This window comes from Lagenorhynchus albirostris, chromosome 6 (genome assembly GCF_949774975.1).
Source record: "Lagenorhynchus albirostris chromosome 6, mLagAlb1.1, whole genome shotgun sequence".
Classification (NCBI taxonomy): domain Eukaryota; kingdom Metazoa; phylum Chordata; class Mammalia; order Artiodactyla; family Delphinidae; genus Lagenorhynchus; species Lagenorhynchus albirostris.
Window position 1 is genome coordinate 93,459,029 of NC_083100.1, and position 23,235 is coordinate 93,482,263.

The 23,235-nt window shown below is 38.1% G+C and overlaps 1 protein-coding gene across 8 annotated transcripts in view; it reads right to left on the reverse strand.

Moving 5' to 3' along the window:
- The window catches only part of R3HDM1 (R3H domain containing 1), a 181,579-nt gene that overhangs the window by 22,813 nt on the left and 135,531 nt on the right, over positions 1-23,235 (reverse strand). For all 8 annotated transcript variants that reach the window (XM_060152983.1, XM_060152980.1, XM_060152977.1 and 5 more), the window contains 2 exons: positions 19,207-19,361; positions 14,872-15,023 (listed from right to left, as the gene is read on the reverse strand). In XM_060152983.1, coding sequence (XP_060008966.1) covers positions 14,872-15,023; positions 19,207-19,361 — 307 coding nt within the window. The remainder of the gene's footprint in view (positions 1-14,871; positions 15,024-19,206; positions 19,362-23,235) is intronic.

Sequence of the window (23,235 nt, forward strand, 5' to 3'; positions counted from 1 at the left end):
TAAGACTTTCCTTAGTAAATACAAACTGTGAATTTGTTGACGGCAATAGGCACTTTACAATAGGCACTAATTAGAACAAACACAAAAAGATAAAGAGTACAGTATTATGGACTGAATGCTTGCATCCCTCCCAAATTCATATGTTGAAACCCTAACCTCAATGTAATGGTATTTGAAGATGGGGCCATGAAGAGGTAACTAGGTTAGATGACGTCATGTGGGTGGAGCCCTGGTCCAATGAGATTAGTGCTCTTATAAGAAAAGACATCAGAGAACTTGCTCTTCCTCTGCTTGCACAGGCTGAAGAAAGGCCAAATGAGCCCACAATGAGAAGGTGGCCATCTGCAAACCAAGGGGAGAAGCCTCACCAGATATCAACCCTGCTGGTACCTTGATCTTGGATTTCCAGTCTCCAGAACAGTGAGAAAATAAATTTCTGTTGTTTATGCCACCCAGTCGTTATGGAAGCCTGAGCAGACTAATACAACCAAGAACAGGTAATTATGTAATTGGAAAGACTGTAGAAATGCATATTTTCCCTCCTTTCTTCTGATTTTAGAGGCAAGTGTATAAAATAATATGTATATAATATAATGTTGGGCCTATAACATATACAAATGAAACATATTTGCCAATAATAGCATGAAGAATGTGGGTGGGAACAAAGCTGTATGGGCTAAGGAAATGCCTACTGATGGTAAGGTAATAGTTATAACAATGTATTGTGTTTGTAATATTAATATAATATGTATAACAAGAATACCAGAAAAAAGGGGGGAAAGAGAATAGAGCAGTGTAGCAGTAACTTTTCTTTATATCACTAGAATTAAACTAGCGTAAATCAGAAGCTGACTTGGCTAAGTTAAGATACATATCGTAAACCCTAGAAAAACCACTAACAAAAATCCTCTAGAAAAGTAAAATAGAAAGAAAGAAATTAAAATGCTACATTAGGAAATATTCATTTAATGCAAGAGAAAGCAGGAAAAGGAAGAATAAAAAAACAAACACAGGAGATAGAAAACAAAAGCAAAATGGCAGACATAAGCCAAGTACATTAATAATAACATTAAATGTGAATGGATTAAATGATTCCATCAAAAGACAGAGATTGTCAGGATAAAAAATGATCCAACTATATGCTGTCTACAGGAGACACAAAGGCTGAAAATAACAGGATGGTAAAAGATATATCACACAAACAGTAACCACAAGAAACCTGGTATGTCTATATTAATATCCGACAAAACAGACTTTAAAACAAAAACTGTATGAGATAAAGAAAGCAATTCATAATGAAAAAGGGTCAGGGAAATATAATAGTTGTAAACGTATCAGCTCCTAGTAAAGGAGCACCAAAATACATGAAACACACACTGAAAAGAATGTAAGGAGAAATATACAATTCAATGATAGTAGCTGGAGATTTCAACACTCCACTTGCCTTTTTTTTGGCCGCACCGTGTGGCTCGTGGGATCTTAGTTCCCAGACCAGGGATTGAACCCAGGCCCACGGCAGTAAAAGCAGGGAGTCCTAACCACTGGACTGCCAGGGAATTCCCAACACTCCGCTTTCAATAATGAATAGAACAACAATACAGCAGATCAACAAGGAACAGAAAACCTGGACAATACTATAAACTAATTAGACCTAAGAGACATCTACAGAACACTCCATCCAACAATAACAGAATATACAATCTTTTCAAGTGTACGTGGAATATTCTCCCGAGAGACCATATGCTGGGCCATAAAATGAACCTCAGTAAATTTAAAAGGATAGAAATAATACAAAGTATGTTCTCCAACCACAATGGAATGAAATTAGAAATAAACAGCAGGAAAAAACTTGGGACACACACAAGTAAGTAGAAATTAAACACCACAATACTATGTTACCAACAGGTCAAAGAAGAAATCAAAATAGAAACCAGAAAATACTTTGGGATGAACGAAGATGAAGATACAACATGCCAAATCTTATGGAATGCCACTAAAGCAGTGCTTAGAGGTAAACTTATAGCTGTAAATGCCAATATTAAAAAAGAAGAAAGATCTCAGATCAATAACCTACACTTCCATCTTAAGACATTGGGTGGAGGGCTGGGGGACAGATCACCAAACCAAAAGCAAGCCAAAGGAAGTAAATAAGAAAAATTACAATGGGAATAAACAAAATAGAGAACAGAAAAACAAGATGAAAATCAGTAAAACCCAAAAGCTGGTTCACTGAAAAGATCAACAAAATTAACAACTTTTTGTTAAATTGACCAAGAAAAAAAGAGAGAAAACTCAAATTATCAGAGTCAGAAATGAAGAGGGGCGATTACTAGACTACAGAAATAAAAAGGATAATAAAATAGTATGCAAAATTGTATACCAAGAAAATAGATCAAATTCCCAGAAATATACCAACTGCCAAAATGAACTCAAGTAGAAACAGATAATCAGAATGGATCTATAACAAATGAAGAGATTGAAGTAGTAATCATAAAACAACTTACACACACACACACACACACACACACACACACACAAGCCCCTGCATAGAAGGTTTCACCACTGAATTCTATCAAACATTTAAAGAAAAATTAACAATAATTCTTCATAAACTCTTCCGAAAAACATAGAAAAGAACACTTCCCAACTCATTCTATATTACCCTAATACTAAAACCAGACAAAGGCACCACAAGACCACAGACCAATATCTCTTATGAATATAAATGCTAAAATCTGACCAAGTGTGATTTATCCCAGGAATGCCAGGGTCTTATAATATCTGAAAACCAATTAATGTAATACATTATATTTTCTCAACATGATACAGAGTACCTATGAAAAATCCACAACTAACATCTTTATTAAGGTGGAAGACTGAATGCTGTCCAGTCACGAAGGAGACAAGGATGTCAGCTCTCACTACTTGTATGGAACAGTGTACTAAGCGTTCCAGCCAGAGCAATAAGGCAAGAAAATGAAATAAAAGGTACCCAAATTGAAAAGGAAGAAATGAAACAATTTCTTCACAGATGACAAGATCATGTATATGGAAAATCCCAAGAAATCTATTTAAGAAGTATTATAACTAGTAAATGAGTTCAACAAAGTTGTAGGGTACAGGATCAGTACACAAAAAATAATCTGCATTTCTATACACTTCCAATGAACAATCAAAATGAAATTAAAACAATTCCATTCATAGTATCATCATGAAGAATAAAACACTTAGGAATAAGTTTAATAAAACAAGTGAAAAATCAACTCTAAAAACTACAGAAGCATTGTTGAAAGAAATTAAAGATCTAAATAATTGAAAAACATCCCATGTTCATGGAATGGAAGAATTAACATAGTTAAGATGCCAATTCTCCAAATTAATCTACAGATCTGACACAATCTCCATCAGAATCCCAGTTGACTTCTTTGTAGAAATGGATAAACTGATTACAAAATTCATATGGAACTGCAAGGGACCCAGAATAGCCAAAACAATCTTGATAAGAGAACCAAACTGGAGGACTCACACATCCTGATTTCAAAACTTCATCAATACAGTGTGGCACTGGCACAGGATAAACAGATTAGTAGAAGAGCAATCTTCTACTTAGTAGAGCAATCTTAGAAGAGCAATCTTGACAGTCCAGAAATAAACCCAGACATCTATGATCATCTGATTTTCAATAAGGGTACCAAGACCATTCAATGGGGAAAGAACAGTCTTTTCAACAAATAGCACTGGGAAAACTAAATAGTATGTGCAAAACAATGAAGTTGGATGCTTGTCTCATACCATATAAAAAATTAACTAAAAATGGACAAAGATTTAAATGTCAGACCTAGGGGCTTCCCTGGTGGCGCAGTAGTTGGGAGTCCGCCTGCCGATGCAGGGGACATGGGTTCGTGCCCCGGTCCGGGAGGATCCCACGTGCTGTGGAGCGGCTGGGCCCGCGAGCCATAGCTGCTGAGCCTGCGCATATGGAGCCTGTGCTCTGCAACGGGAGAGGCCACAGCGGTGAGAGGCCCGCGTACGGCAAACCACCCCCCCCCCAAAAAAAAAGATTTAAATGTCAGACCTAAAACTATAAAATTCTTAGAAGATATAGACATAAATCTTGGTGATCACAGACCTGGTAATAAATTCTTTGATATGATATCAAAAGCATGAGCAACAAAAGAAAAAAAGATAAAATGGACTTCATCAAAGTGAAAAACTTTCGTACTTGAAAGGACTGCATCAAGAAAGTGAAACGACAACCCACAGAAAGAGAGAAAATATTTACAAATTATATATCTGTTAAGGGACCTGTACCAGAATATATGAAGAACACTTACAATTCAACAATAAAAAGACACACAACCCAATTAAATTGAGCAAAGGATCTGAATATACATTTCTCCAAGGAAAATATACAAATGGCTTAAAAAGCACATGAAAAGACATTCAGTATTATTAGTCATCAGGAAAATCAAAATCAAAATCACGAGATATTACTTCACACCTACTAGAATAGTTATAATAAAAAAGTCAGATAATTAACAAGTATTAAAGGATGTGCAGAGGACTTCCCTGGTGGCACAGTGGTTAAGAATCCACCTGCCAATGCAGGGGACACGGGTTTGACCCCTGGCCCGGGGAAGATCCCACATGCCGCAGAGTAACTAAGCCCACGCACCACAACTACTGAGCCTGCATTTTAGAACCCGAGCGCCACAACTACTGAGCCTGCACACCACAACTACTGAAGCCTGCACACCTAGAGCCCGTGCTCTGCAACAAGAGAAGCCACTGCAATGAGAAGCACGTGCACTGCAATGAAGAGTAGCCCTCGCTTGCTGCAACTAGGGAAAGCCCACGTGCAGCAATAAAGACCCAATGCAACCAAAAATAAACAAAATAAAGTAAATAATTTATATTAAGAAAGAAGCACGTGGAGAAGTTAGATCACTCATGCACTGCTTATGGAAATGTAAAACGTTGCAGCTGCTTTGGAAAACATCATCCTCAAATGATTAAACATACAGTTACCACATGACCCAGTGATTCCACTCCTAGGTATATACCTAAGAGAAATGAAAACAGATGTCTACACAAAAATGTACAAACTAACGTTTACAGCAGTAGTCAAAGGTGGAAACAACCCAATGTCCATCAACCGACAAATGGATAAACACAATGTGATATATCCCTACCATGGAGTATTATTCAGCTATAAAAAGGAGTAACCTACTGGTAATATGCTACAACATGGATGAACCTTAAAAACATTATGCTGAGTGAAAGCAGCCAGTCACAAATGACTACACATAATTCCATTGATATGAAATGTCCGTATCAGGGAACTCTACAGAGACCAAAAGTAGATTAGTGGCTAGGAGATGATGGTGGTGGTGGAGGGGTTGGAGGGTGATAGCTAAAGAGTACGGAGTTTCCTTTTTTTCCCCCTTCATCAGTATATTCACATTAAAATTTTAAAAACTGTGATGAAATACACATAGCATACAATTTATCAACTTAATCGTTTTAAGCATATAGCTCACTGCCATTAAACACATTCACATCGTTTCACAATCATTACCACCATCCATCTCCAGAACTCTTCATCTTGCATAACTGAAAATGAACCCATTAAATGGCAACTCCCCATTCCTCCTTTCCTCAGCCCCTGGCAACCACCATTCTACTTTCTGATTCTATTCATTTGATGACTCTAGGTAACTCAAATAAGTAGAATTATACAGTATTGGTCCTTTTCTGACTGGCTTACTTCACACAGTATAATGTCTTCAAGATTCAACCATGCTGTAGCATGTGACAGAATTTCCTTCCTTTTAAAGACTGAATAATATTCCACTGTATGTGTACACCACATTTAATTTATCCATTTATCTGCTGATGGACACTTGGTTTGCTTCTACTTCAGGGTTTTGTTTTTTCTTTATAAATTTATTTATTTTATCTTTGGCTGTGTTGGGTGTTCGTTGCTGCACGCGGGCTTTCTCTAGCTGCGGCAAGTGGGGGCTACTCTTCGTTGTGGTGCGCAGGCTTCTCGTTGTGGTGGCTTCTCTTGTTGCGGAACATAGGCTCTAGAGTGCAGGCTCAGTAGTTGTGGCGCGTGGGCTTAGTTGCTCCACGGCATCTGGGATCTTCCCGGACCAGGGCTCAAACCCGTGTCCCCTACATTGGCAGGTGGATTCTTAACCACCGCGCCACCAGGGAAGCCCTACTTCAGGGTTTTTGTTTGTTTTTCCGGAGAGAAAAATGTTCTAAAATTGACTGTGGTGATGGTTGCTGCACATCTGTGAATATACGAAAAACTATTAAGCAGTACACTTAAGTGGGTGAATTGTAAGGTATATGAATTTTACCTCAATAATGCTGTTCACAAAAAAGATAAATAAGGAAATAGTAGAACGGACAGACAAAAATGGTGCATATGTAAAAGGTACACACAAAGAAGTCATATTATATGAAGTCACCCACAAAATGGTTGATGATTTAGGAAAAGTAATAGTATTCAAAATCCTACATAAAAATGTCATTGCTATCATTCATCTCTTTATGGTTTTGCAAATATAATGACTGTTATTTCAAATTATTATTATTTTTGATGGGAGAACAGGACCCAGTGTATTCTTCTTAAGCAATAATTAGTTCACTTGAAAAGCAAGTCTCACATGTGCTAGTTTTTAGTGACTACTAAAGATGATGTCATTGAAAATTGATGAATATTTGGCAAGGCGTGCTTTGGTTTTCTGCCATTTTAAACCATCTGACGTCTTACTGCCAGTGATAGTCAAACAAACTTCCTGAACTTAATAACACTGCTTAGTAGACGTGTGCTGTGTTCCCTGAAGATGCTGTAAGTAATCGATATAATCCATTTGGGGACTATAGTAGTCTGGGTATCACACATTTAATTCTTTAATAATGAATTAAAGAGACTGAAGCAGGTAACAAAAAACAAGCACTCTGAATCTCATTAGTCCCAATGACTGATTCACCATCTGTGACAACCTGAGCAAATTTCACCAGAATTTAAACCAAATTTAATCAGCCTAGCAGAAAAAATAAAAATGAAAAATGAAAGTAAACTATTCAAAGGTTACTCCATATTTCTCTTGGATCACTTTTGTTGGATTTTCCTATGAATAACAACATTTTTTACAACTTGTTTTTGGAGCAATTTTAATTTTGGGGGTGGATTATATTTGTGGTAAACCTTTTAGAGGTAGAATTACAGAATAAAAAAGTACAGCAGTTTCATGTTTTGTTAAATATCATCAGACTGATTTATAGAATCAGTTTTCATATACCTAGCACCCAGCAATGTTTGTCTCTCTGCTTAGTGTTAACTGTTTTGTCCTCCTTTTTTGGTTAAGGTTGCCTTAGTTCTCATTTCTTAAGATTGTTGGGGAGAGTGAACATTTTCTCATGTGATAATTTATTATTAGTTCTTGTCAAATGGGTAAACTACTTATTTCCATGAATTATTTGTGGAGTTCATTCTAGAACTCTACAAATAATTATCATTAATATTATCATTCTAGAACATACAGAAGTGATACAGATGTTTATAAGCTTTTATCAGACATCTGTCACATTTCCTCACATCTTGATGCTTTCTTTTTGAAATCTGTCTTAATGTAACTGTGCTGAATCTTTATATCAAAACAACCTTTAAAACATTCATCTACTCTTTGATAACGCACTTCATATCTTGAATCCTAAATCAGTGAGAAAAATAAAGCAGTCAAAAGTATTTTCATAAACTCTTCACCACACCTATCTACATACTAATATCTGAGCCCATGCACTCTGCTTTTCCTCCATTTACCATACGCAAATCCTCTGCATTTTATTTATGGCTAACCGACTTTCCATTTGAGTGTTTACTCTCATCCGCCTTGAGGACCTTACAACTCTACCCTCTCTCTCCTATAGCAACACACCTCTTTCTGGTGTCTTTCATTTCAGCATGCAAACACTTCTTTTTTCAATTAATAACAGGACTCTCTTAACCTCATTTTCCCCTCCCATATACTACTGAAATTCAATGCTCCCTTTAGGGATGCAATTCTCAAAAGTTGTCTCTACTTAGTGTCTCCAGTTCCTCTCCTCCCATTCTCTTGCCCCTTATCTCTTAAAGTCTTCCCCCATAGTTAATGATTTTATTACCTATTTAGGGGTTTGAAATATATATACAACAAGAGTACCCAGAAATATATTATACATTTTAAAGAATTATAAGATGAAGAACTATGTAACCTCCATTTGGATTAAGAAAAGAACATCACTAAGTTTCCACAACTTTCCTCACCATGTACCTCTAACTATTGTATAGCAGTGCTCCACACGTAGGTTTAACTTTTTAAACAAATTGTTTCTGAAGGTGTTTTTTTTTTTTAAATTACTGAGGTTTGAGAATTCTTCATATCCTCTCTACAGAAGTACTTTTTCAGATATTTGATGTCCCAGTCAGTATATTGTTTGACTTTTCATTTTTATTCTGTTGTGTAGCCAGTTTCCATCTGGTATAATTTTCTTACTGTCTGAAAGACTTCCTTTAACATTCCTTGCAGTGCAGGTAAGCTGGTGATTAATTGTTTCAGTTTTTGCATGTTTGAAATAGTCTTTATTTCATATTTGTTTCTGAAAAATATTTCTACTGGTATAGAATTCTGTTTTTTCTCTCATAACCCCAAATACAGATGTTGTACCACTGTCTTCTGGCTTGTATTGTTTCTAACAAGAAGTCTATCGAATTCTTATCTTTGTTCCTCTATATGTAACGAGTCTTTTTTTCTCTGGCTACTTTTACAATTTTCCCTTTATAACGTTTTGAAAAGTTTCCTCCATATTTCTTTTGCCTGAGTTTGTTGAACTTTTTGGATATGCGGGGTTATGATTTTCATAAATTTTGAAACATTTCAGCCATTACTATTCAAGTATTTTTTTGTCCGCCCTTTTCCTCTCTTTGGAGGATGCCAATTGCACATGCATTAGGCCCCCTGAAAAGCACTGATGCTCTGTTCATTATTTCCTAGTTCTTCTTCCTCTGTCTGAATTTTATACTGGCATTGTTTCAGTCAGTTTCAATTGACTGATTTTTCCTCATTATTGGCCTTATTAGTTTCTCACTTCCTTGCATACTTCCTAATTTTTGATTGGATGCCAGGCATTATGAATTTAACCTTGTTGACTGTTGGATATCCTTGTTTTTTTGTTTGTTTGTTTTGGCCATGGTGGGTCTTCATTGCTGTGCGCAGGCTTTCTCTACTTGCGGCGAGCGGGGGCTACTCTTTGTTGCAGTGCATGGGCTTCTCACTGCGGTGGCTTCTCTTATTGCAGAGCACAGGCTCTAGGTGCGCAGGCTTTAGTAGTCGTGGTGTGCGGGCTCAGTAGTTGTGGCTCGTGGACTCTAGAGCACAGGCTCAGTAGCTGTGGGGCACGGGCTTAGTTGCTCTGTGGCATGGTATCTTCCAGGACCAGGGATTGGACCTGTGTTCCCTGCATTGGTAAGCGGATTTTTTTTTTTTTTTTTGCGGTACGCGGGCCTCTCCTTGCTGTGGCCTCTCCCGTTGCGGAGCACAGGCTCTGGACGCGTAGGCTCCGCGGCATGTGGGATCCTCCCAGAACGGGGCACGAACCCGTGTTCTGTGCATCAGAAGGCGGACTCTCAACCACTGTGCCACCAGGGAAGCCCGCAAGCGAATTCTTAACCACTGCGCCAGCAGGAAAGTCCCCCTTGTATTTTTAAATAATATTTCTGAGCTTTGTTCTGAGCCACAGTTATCTGGAGACAATTTAGTCCTTTTGGGTCCTGCTTGTTTAAGGCAGGACCAGAGCAGCTTTTAATCTAAGGCTAATTGTCCTCCACTACTGAGACAGTATTCTTTTAAGTCCTCTACTCAATGCCTCATGTGTTATGAGGTTTTGACATACTGGCTGGTAGGAATTTAAACTCTTCCTGTCCTTGTGTGAGCTTCAGGGATTGTTCTGCCTGTTCCTTTTGAATGGTTCTTTTCCCTGCCTTGGGGAGTTTTTGCACCTAAATGCACCAGTCAGCAATCAACTAAGACTCAAAAGGGTCCCACTTAGATCTCCAGAGCAACCTCTTTGTAACCCTCTTCTCTTCAGTATGCTGCCCTGCAAACTCTAAGCCACCTTGGCTTCCTGGGACTCCTAATTCCATCTCCTTAACTTAGACAGAGGGTCTTGCTTGGGTTCCTCCTCCCTGAGATGTGGCTAGGAAGCTCTCCCCAGGCAGCAAGCTGGAGCAATCGGAAGACTCACTTGTTTGTTTTCCCTCTCTCAGGGTTTACTGTCCCTCACTGCCTAATGAAAACTGTTGTTTCATGTATTTGTCTCTAGTTTTAAAGTTATGGTAGGAGGATAAATTTGGTTTCTATTACTCTATCATGGCTGGAAATGGAAATCAAGAGGATGTAGGTTTTTAAGATCCTTTCATCAACATGTCTGATATTGTCCCCAACACTGATAAGTAAAACACAGGAGTTGTTTTACACAGGAGTGTGAAACACAAGAGTTGTTTTACACAGCAGTATAAAACACACTCTCAAGGAATAGAAGTTATTCACAAAATAAAATAAATAGAATATGCCAAAGGGGCACTTCCAACACAAACCTTTTCCGCTTCCTAAACTTGGAGTATCTCAGGGGATCGCTTGTTATCTAGGTTACCTATGGCCTGAAGAAATAACAAATAAAATGGCAAGCCATTCAAATTCTTGGGCTGTGAAGAAAGTCAGGATGGATTTTGAGAAACAATTTGGAAAAGCTTAAAATTTACTTGAGGAAGAAAGCTGTAAAAATATAACGAATAATTCAAAAGTGGGTGGGAAGATTAAGAGGTGTACTCCTTTTTCCTTATGTTTAAAAAAAAAACTAACTGAATTTCTCCTTACATTAAGTTCTTTGCCTTCTGTCTTTCAAAAAAGTACTACCTATTTTTGAATAAATACGCTTCTTGACCTTTTATCTGTAAGACTTCATGAACTGCAAAACTTGTAATTTCCTTCTTAGAGTTCTTCATTTGTTATTTTGGCCACGTTGTGGGGCTGGCTTATTTATTTATTTATTCATTACAAATTATTTATTTATTTATTTTTGGCTGCATTGGGTCTTCGTTGCTGCATGTGGGCTTTCTCTAGTTGTGGTGAGCGGGGCTACTCTTTGTTGCGGTGCACGGGCTTCTCATTGCGGTGGCTTCTCTTGTTGCGGAGCACGGGCTCTAGGCACGCAGGCTTCAGTAGTTGTGGCATGCGGTCTCAGTAGTTGTGGCTCATGGGCTCCAGAGCACAGGCTCAGTAGTTGTGGCGCATTGGCTCAGATGCTCCGCGGCATGTGGGATCTTCCCGGACCAGAGATTGAACCTGTGTCCCCTGTCTTGGCAGGTGGATTCTTAACCACTGCGCCACCAGGGAAGTCCCTGGTTCAATTTTGAAACCAGAGCTTATGAACAATGTAATTAAAAATATAGAAAATATAATGTTTAGAATATATGATTCCTAACAAAGTTCACATATTATGTGTACACTGAAAAATAACTTGAATGAAGACACCAAAATTTAACAGTGATTATCTCTGAGTGGTGAGATTGTAGCTGATTTGCTTTTTCACCCTTTTTTACATTTTGAAAATTTTATATTTTCAAATTTTCTACAATGACTCTGTCTTGTATGTATAATCAGGAAGACCCAAACAAGTTAAATAGAGAGAACACTCTTTTAACGGACAAAATGTAGATGCAGGAGAATTATTTTGCCCAATAGAAACTCACTGAGAGAGACTGAAAAATGAAAAGATTTTTGCATGAAATAACACCTCTCCTCTTTATTCTTTAAAGATATCTACTTAAAAATTATTAATCTAAAATAGAGACTTCCAAAAAAATAAAATAAAATAGAGACTTCCCTGGTGGTGCAGTGGTTAAGAATCCACCTGCCAATGCAGGGGACAAGAGTTTGAGCCCTCGTCCGGGAAGATCCCACATGCCATGGAGCAACTAAGCCCGTGCGCCACAACTACTGAGCCTGCGTTCCGGAGCCCGTGAGCCACAACTACTGAGCCCGCATGCCACAACTACTGAGGCCCGTGCGCCTAGAGCCCATGCTCCGCGACAAGAGAAGCCACCGCAATAAGAAGCTTGTGCACCTCAACAAAGAGTAGCCCCTGCTCACTGCAACTGGAGAAAGCCCACGGGCAGCAAGAAAGACCCAATGCAGCCAAAAATAAATAAATAAATTTATATTAAAAAATTACTATTATCACTCATTTTTGGTGAGTTTACAAGAAATGGAATAGCTATAAGTATCCTCTTCCCTTCCTATTTAACATTATTTTTGTCCATATAACTTAATTTACTAATTAATTTTGCTGATAAATAAAAGCTGTTATATCCAATGAAGAGAAAATAAACATTCTGAAAAGGCAGTGTTTTAGCACCAGAAGTAACTTTCTCATTACATTTTATTTCTCTAGGCTAAGTGTTAACAAATTCCTTTTTAATAACAACAGAAGTAAAAGTTCACTAAAACATGTGGTTCAGATTGAGACTCTGTTATTGACAATTATTTCAAAGGATGGCTGAGGCAAACAAAAAACCAAAATGCAAAACTAGAAGTTTAGGAGAAATTAAAGGAATCCAAAACAGTTCCAGAAGTAGGACAAAGGGGACACTAGAGGGATACTAGTTTACAAAATGAGGAAAAACAGACTATGCAGATGGAAAAGGGAAAAAGACTTAAAAGTAGGTTTTCTTTTTCATTATTTCATAAAGATTCTATGAAACCTTTTTTTTAGAGTTCTGAAAAATAAAGGTTACAGTCTCTTCAAGTTCCCCTCTCTGTACGCTAGCCCTTTGAGATTGCAGATCAAAGACAAAAGTATATTCTCCTTTTGAGTTTCAAGATAAAAATGGGAAAATAAATGGTAATACAAAAAAACCCCAAATGGGAGCATTTTGAAAATATTATCCAACTAGCCTGCCCATTTTTGCAGACTGTAGGAATGAAATTAGATTTTTCTCTACATCATAGACAGAAATACCATGATTTGTTGTAAAACTAGTTTCTCTGACTGGTACATGGCTTGCTGAAAGTGACAAGACACATGATTTGTATCAGGCCATGCTAAATCCTCATAGTACACATAACAACACAATCCAATCCAAACACAAAATTGCCTCAGTGATAACTGACTGGTTGAGCTGAAAGTAAAGATAATTCAAATTCCACTTTTCTGCATAAGGAGCCGCCACAAGAAAATGGATTGCTAAGCAACTCAAGCTAAGGAAGACATTTTTCAGAACAAAGGCTCACTTAGTGTTCTTACAGAAATCTTATAATCTGGTAATGTTTTAGTATAAACATGAGTGTTTGGATCAGGACCCTATAGCTTAGAGTTTAAGATATACTTTCCCCCTGTGAACAAACTGAGATTTATTATACTTGCTGGTGTGGAGTAACTGACACAGTTTTACCTTAGGACACTGGGTCTTGGATGAAATTTTACAATGACAGATATTATGACTTTCTTGCAAATGTGTAAAATATTACTGGGTTATGGAGACTTGTGCATAGCTGAAGTGTACAGATGAAAAAAAGGGCTGGTTAGCATAGGTCAGTGAGTCTCAACTCTTATTGCCAGAAGAATCACCTGGAAGGCTTTAAAAAATAATGGGAAATTTTAACACAGTATAAATTTCTATTTTCAGGACTTCCCTAGCAGTCCAGTGGTTAAGACTCCGTGCTTCCATTGCAGGGGATGCAGGTTCAATCCCTGGTCCGGGAACTAAGATCCTGTGTGCTGCACAGTGAGGCCCCCAAAAAATGTTTTTTAAATTTTCACTGTGCAGCAGCTCTACCACAAAAGAGCTGGGGCTCATCATTGTATAAAACTCCAAAGTTGCCTGTGAGATTTCAACCAACTTGTTTAAAAAGCCTGGGCCTTTTCAGTTTGTGGTATCCACAGAGAGGAGGAAACATGTGAGTTCCTCAGGTGTGTATGTATGTGTGTTTATGACAACAAATAAAATGAGAGTCAAGTCCCCATTTTCCCAAACAGATTCAATGAAGCAAATACTGCAACCCCTTCTTCACCTCTAAATACCATCTGTAACCATAACTGGGTGACAGCCTCTTATCAGCAATTCTACCTTCAGACTCCTTATTAAAAAGAGCACCAAGGCTACTCTGGCAACCTTACAGAAATGTCATGAGAATAAATGAAAGACTGTAATCCACTCTGAACAGCAGACTAAAAGTACCCAACTCAAAGGAAGACTATTTTTTTTTTAAACACATTAGGCTTATCAGAGAAGTTTCTGTTCTTTTAAGTTAAGTGGCTAATGGAATACTTCACGACTTGCTTTAATATAGACCTACTATCATTTGCTTCTCATATGCCTCCCTCCTCTTACTGATGAAAAAGGAGCTCCCCAGAGCCTGAAAGATTCCAGCAAGATATTTTGCTCTTGAAGTTATATACAGGAAATACATTCTCCCCAGACTCTTACAAAAACCTTAAATATTAACACATAAACGCTCTTAACTCTAAGATCTATGGCCAACTATTGATTCCACTTAGGTGAGTAAAAGGAGACTGGCCTACTACTTTCAGGCACATGAGAGAAAATTTGATTCTCCATTGGTTTACATATGGAATGCCTTGCTTATACTGATTTTGTTAAAAAAAATGCTAGATAAATAGATCGTATTGTAGTTTTTCTATTCTAGATTAGAGAATGATCTCAGGTAATGCCCCTTAGGCAACTTTAAAATTAGCAACAGACCACAATCCTGATAAACAATGAGGAGCTATAAGATTAGGCTTTTTATTCATACTCACCTTAAATTATTTTGTTGGCCAGGTGGAATGATGCTATAGTAAACTGGCATTCCTGCTGTAGGCATAGATCCTTGATTAGACTGATTAGGGAACATAACAGGCTGTTGATAAGTCTGATGGGCAATTCCTTGAGAACCTTGAGGCAGTGAAACCTAAAATTTGAAAGGCAATTTAAAGGCAAAAACGTTCTTTAAAACCTTGCAAATGTTAATGTCTCCAGCCTCCATAAACTTTCAAGTGTGAGCAGTTAGGAATAAGGTAAAACTGCCAATAGGCTGTCCCGATAAGTTAGTTACAGCATTACCACTTTATTTCAATGTTCCATTTAGCTGGTTATTGTTTTTGGCTAGCATTTATCAATAGTACAGTAGGCTAGGAGTTATGACTCACATCCCAAAGTAGAAGTTATCTTATTTTTATTTTAAAAATTTATTTATTTAATTTTTGGCTGCGTTGGGTCTTTGTTGCTGCACGCGGGCTTTCTTTAGTTGCAGGGAGCCAGGGGTTACTCTTCGTTGTGGTGTGCAGGCTTCAGTAGTTGTGGCAGGCGGGTTCAGTAGTTGTGGCTCACGGGGTCTACAGCACAGGCTCAGCAGTTGTGGTGCACGGGCTTAGTTGCTCCGCGGCATGTGGGATCTTCCTGGACCAGGGATCGAAGCCATGTCCCCTGCATTGGCAGGTGGATTCTGAACCAATGTGCCACCAGGGAAGTCCCAGAAGTTATTTTAAAAAAGAAACAGTTTCCAAATAAGGATGACCCTTTCACATGGAAAGAGTAATGCAATTTACCTCAGGTAGAGCGAAGTAAAACTCAGATGGGGTACTAGTGAGATACACTGGATCAGAAAGTGTGAGCTCTGAAGCTTAAGATATCTAGATGTGATACAGACTCCATCAATTTTACTATATATGTGACACTGGGCAAACGACTTAACTCAGATTCTGAGGCCCCAGAGTTCATTATCTGCAAAATCAGGATGCCACCTCCACCTCAGGAGGGGTATTATCTCCATTATAATCTCCATTTACAGGATCTGGCACAGCAGGCATCTGATGAACAGTGGATCTTTCAATTCTCTGTTTTCCACATTCATCTACACAGAAACCACATGAACATAATCAGGACTTCCCTGGTGGTGCAGTGGTTAAGAATCCGCCTGCCAATGCAGGGGACACGGGTTTGATCCCTGGTCTGGGAAGATCCCACATGCTGTGGAGCAACTAAGCCCGCGAGCCACAACTACTGAGCCCTCATGCCACAACTACTGAAGTCCACAGGCCTCGAGCCCGTGCTCTACAACAATATAAGACACTGCCATGAGAAGCCCGCGCAACACAACCAAGAGTAGCTCCCGCTCGCCGCAACTACAGAAAGCCCGCGCACAGCAATGAAGACCCAATGTGGCCAAAAATAAATAAATTTAAAAAAAAACACAAAAAAACACATGAACATAATGGATTCACTTCTCTAGTTTCCAGTTTCTAAAATAGAAACCACAACGGCATAATGGTTTTGTAATTTACAAGTGCACCACATTAGTTGCATTACAATGATTTTGGTAAATAAAGCCTGTGTAAAAGCTTCTGATGATGATGTCAGCAACAGTAGTAACAGTGATGACAATCAAAGTTAACATTACCGAGTACTTACTACCATGTTCAGGTTCCAAGAACTTTATGTATATTATTACATCAAGTCTTCCTAACAACCCTAAGAAGTTACTTTTATCATCCTTGTTTTATAGAAGGGGTTAAAAATTGAGGTTAATAACTTGCCCAAGGTTGTATAGCTAGTAAGGAGAAAAGTTGGGGTTTGAACCCATGCCCACTGGCTCCAGAGCCTTAGTTCTTTAACCACTTCATCATTCTCTATACCTGGGCTCTGTGATTTATAAGTTGATGATTAACTTCTAAGTCTTGCCTATATAACATGTTTCTAAACTAGTAACTAGTCCTTTCAAAATACACAGTAATCTCTTAAACTACTTTCAATTTGGCTCAGCAGCAAAGGTAAAGTTGTTGCTTTGATGTATCCAATTTTTTATGACAAAATATATTTCAGTCTTTTTGTCTACTGAGGCAGTGTAACATCCTAAGATTATTTCTGATTCTATCTAAATTAGGGTATATGCAAGATCTAGGAAAAATGGCAACTCAATCTAGATGATTTAAGCTACAGAATAAATTTGTAACTAGTGGTAAAGAAAAAACTGAAGTACCAAAAGAGAGGAAACCGTACTTGAGAATGTACAGCAGCAGAATATACTCTACTGAGTAGATGACTTTTCAGGTTTATTATTTATTTGTTAATTTAAAATTTTATTTTTATTTTTTCAGCCGTGATGCACGACTTGCAGGATCTTAGTTCTCCGACCAGGGGTTGAACCCAGGCCCTTGGCCGTGAAAGCGACGAGTCCTAACCACTGGACTGCTAGGGAATTCCTTTGGGCTTATTTTTTAGATGACAGTTTATTACCACCCTAGCTTATCTAACCAAATGTAGTAGGAAGCATGAAGCAACCTGTCATTCACTGCTTATCAGAGCAATACATCTCACAGTCATTCACCCAGTGGAAGGATTACATGAAATACCATGAGAAAATAATTTATAACTTGTAAAAAAGTATGCTATAGAAATGATAATAATTGTCTTAGCTCTGAAACGCTTTCAGTATCTAGCTCCATTTTTAAAAACTACACTAACAAGGATGTAATTTATTTTAAACTTATATTTCTTTTTTTTATAGTTAATCCACCAGTTAATTTTCCAGTGTTAAACTAATCTTTCTTTTATTTATTTGTTTATTTATTTATTTAGTCTAGTCTGCACCAGGTCTTAGTTTTGGCACGCAGGATCTTTAGTTGCGGCATGCGGACTCTTAGTTGCAGCATGCATGCGGGATCTAGTTCCCCGACCATGGATTGAACCCGGGCCCCCAGCACTGGGTGCATAGAGTCTTACTCACTGGACCACCAGGGAAGTCCCTAAACTTATATTTCAAGGGAGATCTTATTTACACAGTGCCTGGGCATCTAACAGATGCTCAGCAGACTAGATTAGGTAGCATGACCAGGGTCCTTGAGAAGGGAGAGCTCCTGTCTAATATCTAGCTACAGAAGAAGTAGGGGATGGGCAGTCTCATGGGCCTCGGCTTAAGCAGGGTGGACTGGAGTAAAAAGCATGGAGGATTTGAGAGAAAAGAAAGATATAAAATCTAGTTTCAGGATGTATCTTCTTTTTTCCTTAGTTGCTTTCTATTATCAAGGGGCTTCAAAAGTAGACATATTCTTAGTGCTCAGAAGTCCTCAACAATTCCACATTTTACATTTTAATTACAATTTTCATTTTCTGCAATTACAAGAATATGCTACCTCCTTTGCTCATATCCTTCCCCATCCTCAGAATGCCTTAACTAATTTATGCCCATAATTTTCTTTTAAGAGCTGATTAAAGGTTTATACCTTTCTAGAAGACTTCTGTATTAAGTCCCTAACCTATTCATGGCCATATTTCACAATTCCTTCAGTTAGTGGTCTGTATATTATCATCAATTTGTTGACCTGTGTTTAGATGTACATTTATCTTCCCAGCTAGATTATTTTTACCTTGTTGAGATGAATGATAACGGCCTTTGGATTTCTTAACATTCGAGTCAGTTATGGGAAACCATGAGGCTAATAAAACAAACTCACTCACAGGTTATTCCAGAAAGGTAAAGGAAGGTAAAATAAATTTCTGGAAATGTGCCATAGATGGGCTAAAGAAATCTGACTTATTCATGAAACAGTAGGTATTTCTACTTTAGAACTATAAATTAAAATCCATGACATTTTCAATACATGACATACTCTTCCTTTTTTTGATTTAGTGAGGGGGAAAAAGTTCAGTTCCAGCATGGGAAATTGCACATCCTTCTCTATTCTATAAATACTGACTTATAATCTGTACTGTATTTCATATACCTACCTCTACCTTTATTTTTCCCTCCCATTCCATTCTCCTCAAGAGATTTTCTAAGGAACTGAAGAATAGAATAAGACACTTGCTCATATATTGATACTTATGTATTGAATAGCTGGAAACACAGACAATGCCAGAAAAATCTACTTCTCAAAATTAATATGGTTCAGATATTTTTTTCTAAGTTAATGAAGTGAATGAATGATGCAATAAGTGAGGACAGAACAAAGCTGCAATGACTAATAAAACTCTTAAGACTATAAAGTTATGTATTACAGAAGCATTTTCCCCATATTAAAAGGAGAAGAATGTAGCTACACATTTTAGTTATTCAAAATCCCCTCTACCCAATGCAGGTAAGAGCGACCACGTACCTGATATGATGGCACTGAAGGATAGGGGATGACCACTCCTTGAATCTGATTTCCAATGCTGTTCGGCTGGCCACCAACTAGGCTCTGACTCTGGGGTTGCTGAACTCCAACTATCCCCTGGTAGTTTTGCTGCTGGTTGGGCATAACTTGATAACCTGTAATGGCACAGTGAGTTAAATCCTGCTTTGAATTTAATTTATTTCACTAGAAGTATGTTTTTGTATTTTAAGCAAGTACTTTGTGTTCTAAGATGACAGAGTTTTGTTTAAACAGCAAGTCTCAAAAATCTTCTGTTATGCGAGCTAACATTTAAAAGGTTTACTATGTAGGTAACCCAAGTCAGCTACCCTCTCCGCCCTCCCAAAATAACACTCAAATAAAATCTGGGTACAAAGATTTCCTTTGCAGTTGAGGAAATTTATAGGGCCACAGACTTGGTTTATATACACAATTACTAGTTAGTGTATAGTACAGTCTGTTATTAAAAATAGTTTCTGTGGGCCAGGACTGGCTACATAATTTGTGGGACCCAGTGCAAAAGCAAAATGCAGGGCCTCTTGTTAAAAAATGGAGCGTTTTGAGTTGGTAGTAGTAGAACTAGTCCTTTTGGAGACTGAAAATAATGGCAGGGGGGAACCACTTTTATAGAATAGTTGTATGTTTGAAAAACCACACTAAGATACGAATCCTTATATTAGGAATGTGTCAAGGGCACAAGGAAAAATTGAGTTACCTAGCGATTTTTAAGGTTATTTCCTTATATTATTAAGGTCACTTAACAGAGGAACAGATCATTAGAGGGGTTAAGCAATCTGCCCAAAGTTCACAAATCAAAAACCTAAGGGACAGTTCTTCCTAAACTGAAGGCACTGTTGGTAATTTAACTAGTAAGTTAAGAGTATAAACATACTTCTATTAAGTGAATTTATCAGTTATTTAAACAAGAATCCACAATGATAAGCTTTGAGTAGTGAATATGAATTGTACAATATGTGTCTCCTGACCCTAAGAGGATTCCTTTAAGTAAACCAGTTAGCTCAAGACTTATGTAAATTACTAAAAACTACCACAAATCCTTTTTTTGTTTTTTTTTAAAAGAAACCAGATAAAAATAACTAACTGACCTTCTAATCAGGGTATCTAAAAAGCTTCTACAACGATAAACCAAACTATGGCATTGCCTATACAAACTTCCACAACTAAAGGTCAGCGAAATGATTTCTCTGATAGCACCATAAATCTATTCTGCTACCTTATAAATATCAAGATTTCATCTCCATCCTTATTAATTCCTAAAGCAACAGGAATGGCAAAGATCCCATCTCAGGTATTGATTGTAGACAAGGGTATCACTCACTGAAGTTGCCTGGAAGCCTCAATGATTCCACTCAATGGCTAAATAATTGAATAAATTCTAACATCAACCTTCTCTAAAGATATGAATACAAAACATATCCAGTAACTAAGCAACATATTAACAACAAAGTAAAAATCAAGTACAAATCCAGTTATAGTGAATACTTTAACAGTGAAGGGTTTTATAAAATGATGCTATTTCTACGGCAACAGTGCTTTATTGCCATGTTTCAAATGAGTTCTCACCAATCTAGCTTTCCCAAAAACTGTATATTACGGTCCTTATGTGTAATAAAGTGATTGTTAACATGCTGTTTCTGAAACATTTCTCCCTGTGAAATTCCTATAGTCCTCAAATCTGGTGGTAAAGAAGCTTCTTTCTTTTTTTTTTTTTTCCCGGTACGCGGGCCTCTCACTGTTGTGGCCTCTCCCGTTGCGGAGCACAGGCTCCGGACGTGCAGGCTCAGCGGCCACGGCTCACGGGCCCAGCCGCTCCGCGGCATGTGGGATCTTCCCGGAGCGGGGCACGAACCCATGGTTCCCTGCATCGGCAGGCGGACTCTCAACCACTGTGCCACCAGGGAAGCCCAAGAAGCTTCTTTCCTGCTCCTTAGCCTAATAATTAACAACCAACCCTATTTTCAGTTTACCAAATAACAAGTATTTCAAATTCATACTCAAGTCCAAATATCATCGAAATGTACACTGACACATTTCCACCCCTAGGAAAAGAAAGGGCAGGAATGGAAATGGGATGTGAAGACCCTTTTTTGTGTTGGAAACACCACCTCTCATCCACACATACATCTATTGCAGGGTCAGAATTTGGGCTCAGCTCTTTATAGACTGGGAAAGTAACTTCTTACAATGGTCTTGTCCGAATTACAGTCCACTAAAATTAAAAAGAAAAATGTGACCACCTAGCAGAATTCACTGTAACATAATGTGACTTAACTACCTTGACTTAAATAGTCACGCCCCCCTAAGAAACTCAAGTGTTTTTCAAACTATTTTTGTATTTTATTCATTGCCAGTATTTGGAGGTTCACCTTGTTTGCCTCCTGCCTGCAACTCCCTCTTATGAAAAGAAATCTGACACAGAAAACTTCAATACATAGCTATAGATTTCATGACACAGTGGTCTAATGCAGCATCACCTGGACACTACATCATGGAATTTACACCGATAAATTTCCAATGGTATTTTAGATTCTTTAATGCAACCTTAACTCCACTAATATCCATTCCTACGAATGTATATATATATATCTCCACACAAACATCACATTTTGAGAATGTGCAACATAACATAAAATCTAAAACATCTGACTCTAGCACCTCATTTGTCATAGACGGTTGTGTAAAGATGCTGTGAGCTCAAGATGTGCCTGGAGGGTGATAAAAGGTGAGTGAAACACGGTCCCTATCTTTGAAATTAGGCATTCTTAGCCATGACACCGAAACAGAAGAGCAGAATAAACAGGGCATTATGAAATTAAGAGGGAGAAGTTAATCCTGGCTGGTATTCACAGAGGAAGTAACATATGAGCCTGGACTTAAAGAAAAGGTCTGGACAAAGTAAAAAACATATTTGAGGAACAGGGAAGAAAAGTGGAAGATGAAGGCAGAATATTGGTGGAGAACCAGAGATTTTACAAGTAGAAAAGCAGTGAGAACTACTAAGAGGTTCCAGATTTTAAAGATTGTGAAAGTAGAAAAAATAACTAATATTAGTACTTCATTCAGAAGTAGCACAAATAAACTGGGAACATGTTTTTAAATAACAGTGGAGCTAATAAAAATAAGAATGTCAAACACATTAAAAGAAAATACCTTCCTAAGAAGCTCTCTTATTAATCTTCTCATAATTTTGTTCATTGCCTCATTCCATATTTCTTTCTTTCTTTTTTTTTTTTTTTGCAGTACGCGGACCTCTCACTGTTGTGGTCTCTCCCGTTGCGGAACACAGGCTCCGGACGCGCAGGCTCAGCGGCCATGGCTCACGGGCCCAGCCACTCCGCGGCATGTGGGATCTTCCCGGACCGGGGCACGAACCCGTGTCCCCTGCATCGGCAGGCGGACTCTCAACCACTGCGCCACCAGGGAAGCCCTATTCCATATTTCTTAAAACTCGACAGGCAATATAAAATTGTTCTTGTTAACTGTTCTCTCATGGCTTGTGTACCCGTTTAAAAAACCCCCCAAATAGAAATGGTGTGCTTTTTAAGGGCAGGGTTAGAAGCTTGTAACACCCTACCCACTCCGTTAAAGGAAAAAAACCCCAAAATATCCATATCGGTTATCAAGCAAATAAGCAAAAAAAGTGGGCACTTAATATTTATACTTACTAAATAAACAGCGAGGAAGAACATATTCTTAACAGAATGGAATCAAAATAATACACGCTTCTACACAAAACCAGGCTGACTGAGAATGAATGGCCAGTTTCTCACTGTCCACGTTTAGTGAATGGCTTTTGATAGCAAAAGCAGTACTTAAGTTTTAAGATAACATGTTTATATAATAAGGTTAAACATATTTGCCTTTTCATTAAAATGAAACTTAATCCCATGAATACAAATCACCTCAGTCTAGAATCATGGATCACTCATTATGCCTCTCCTTAAAAAATGCATAGCATGGGGCTTCCCTGGTGGCGCAGTGGTTGGGAGT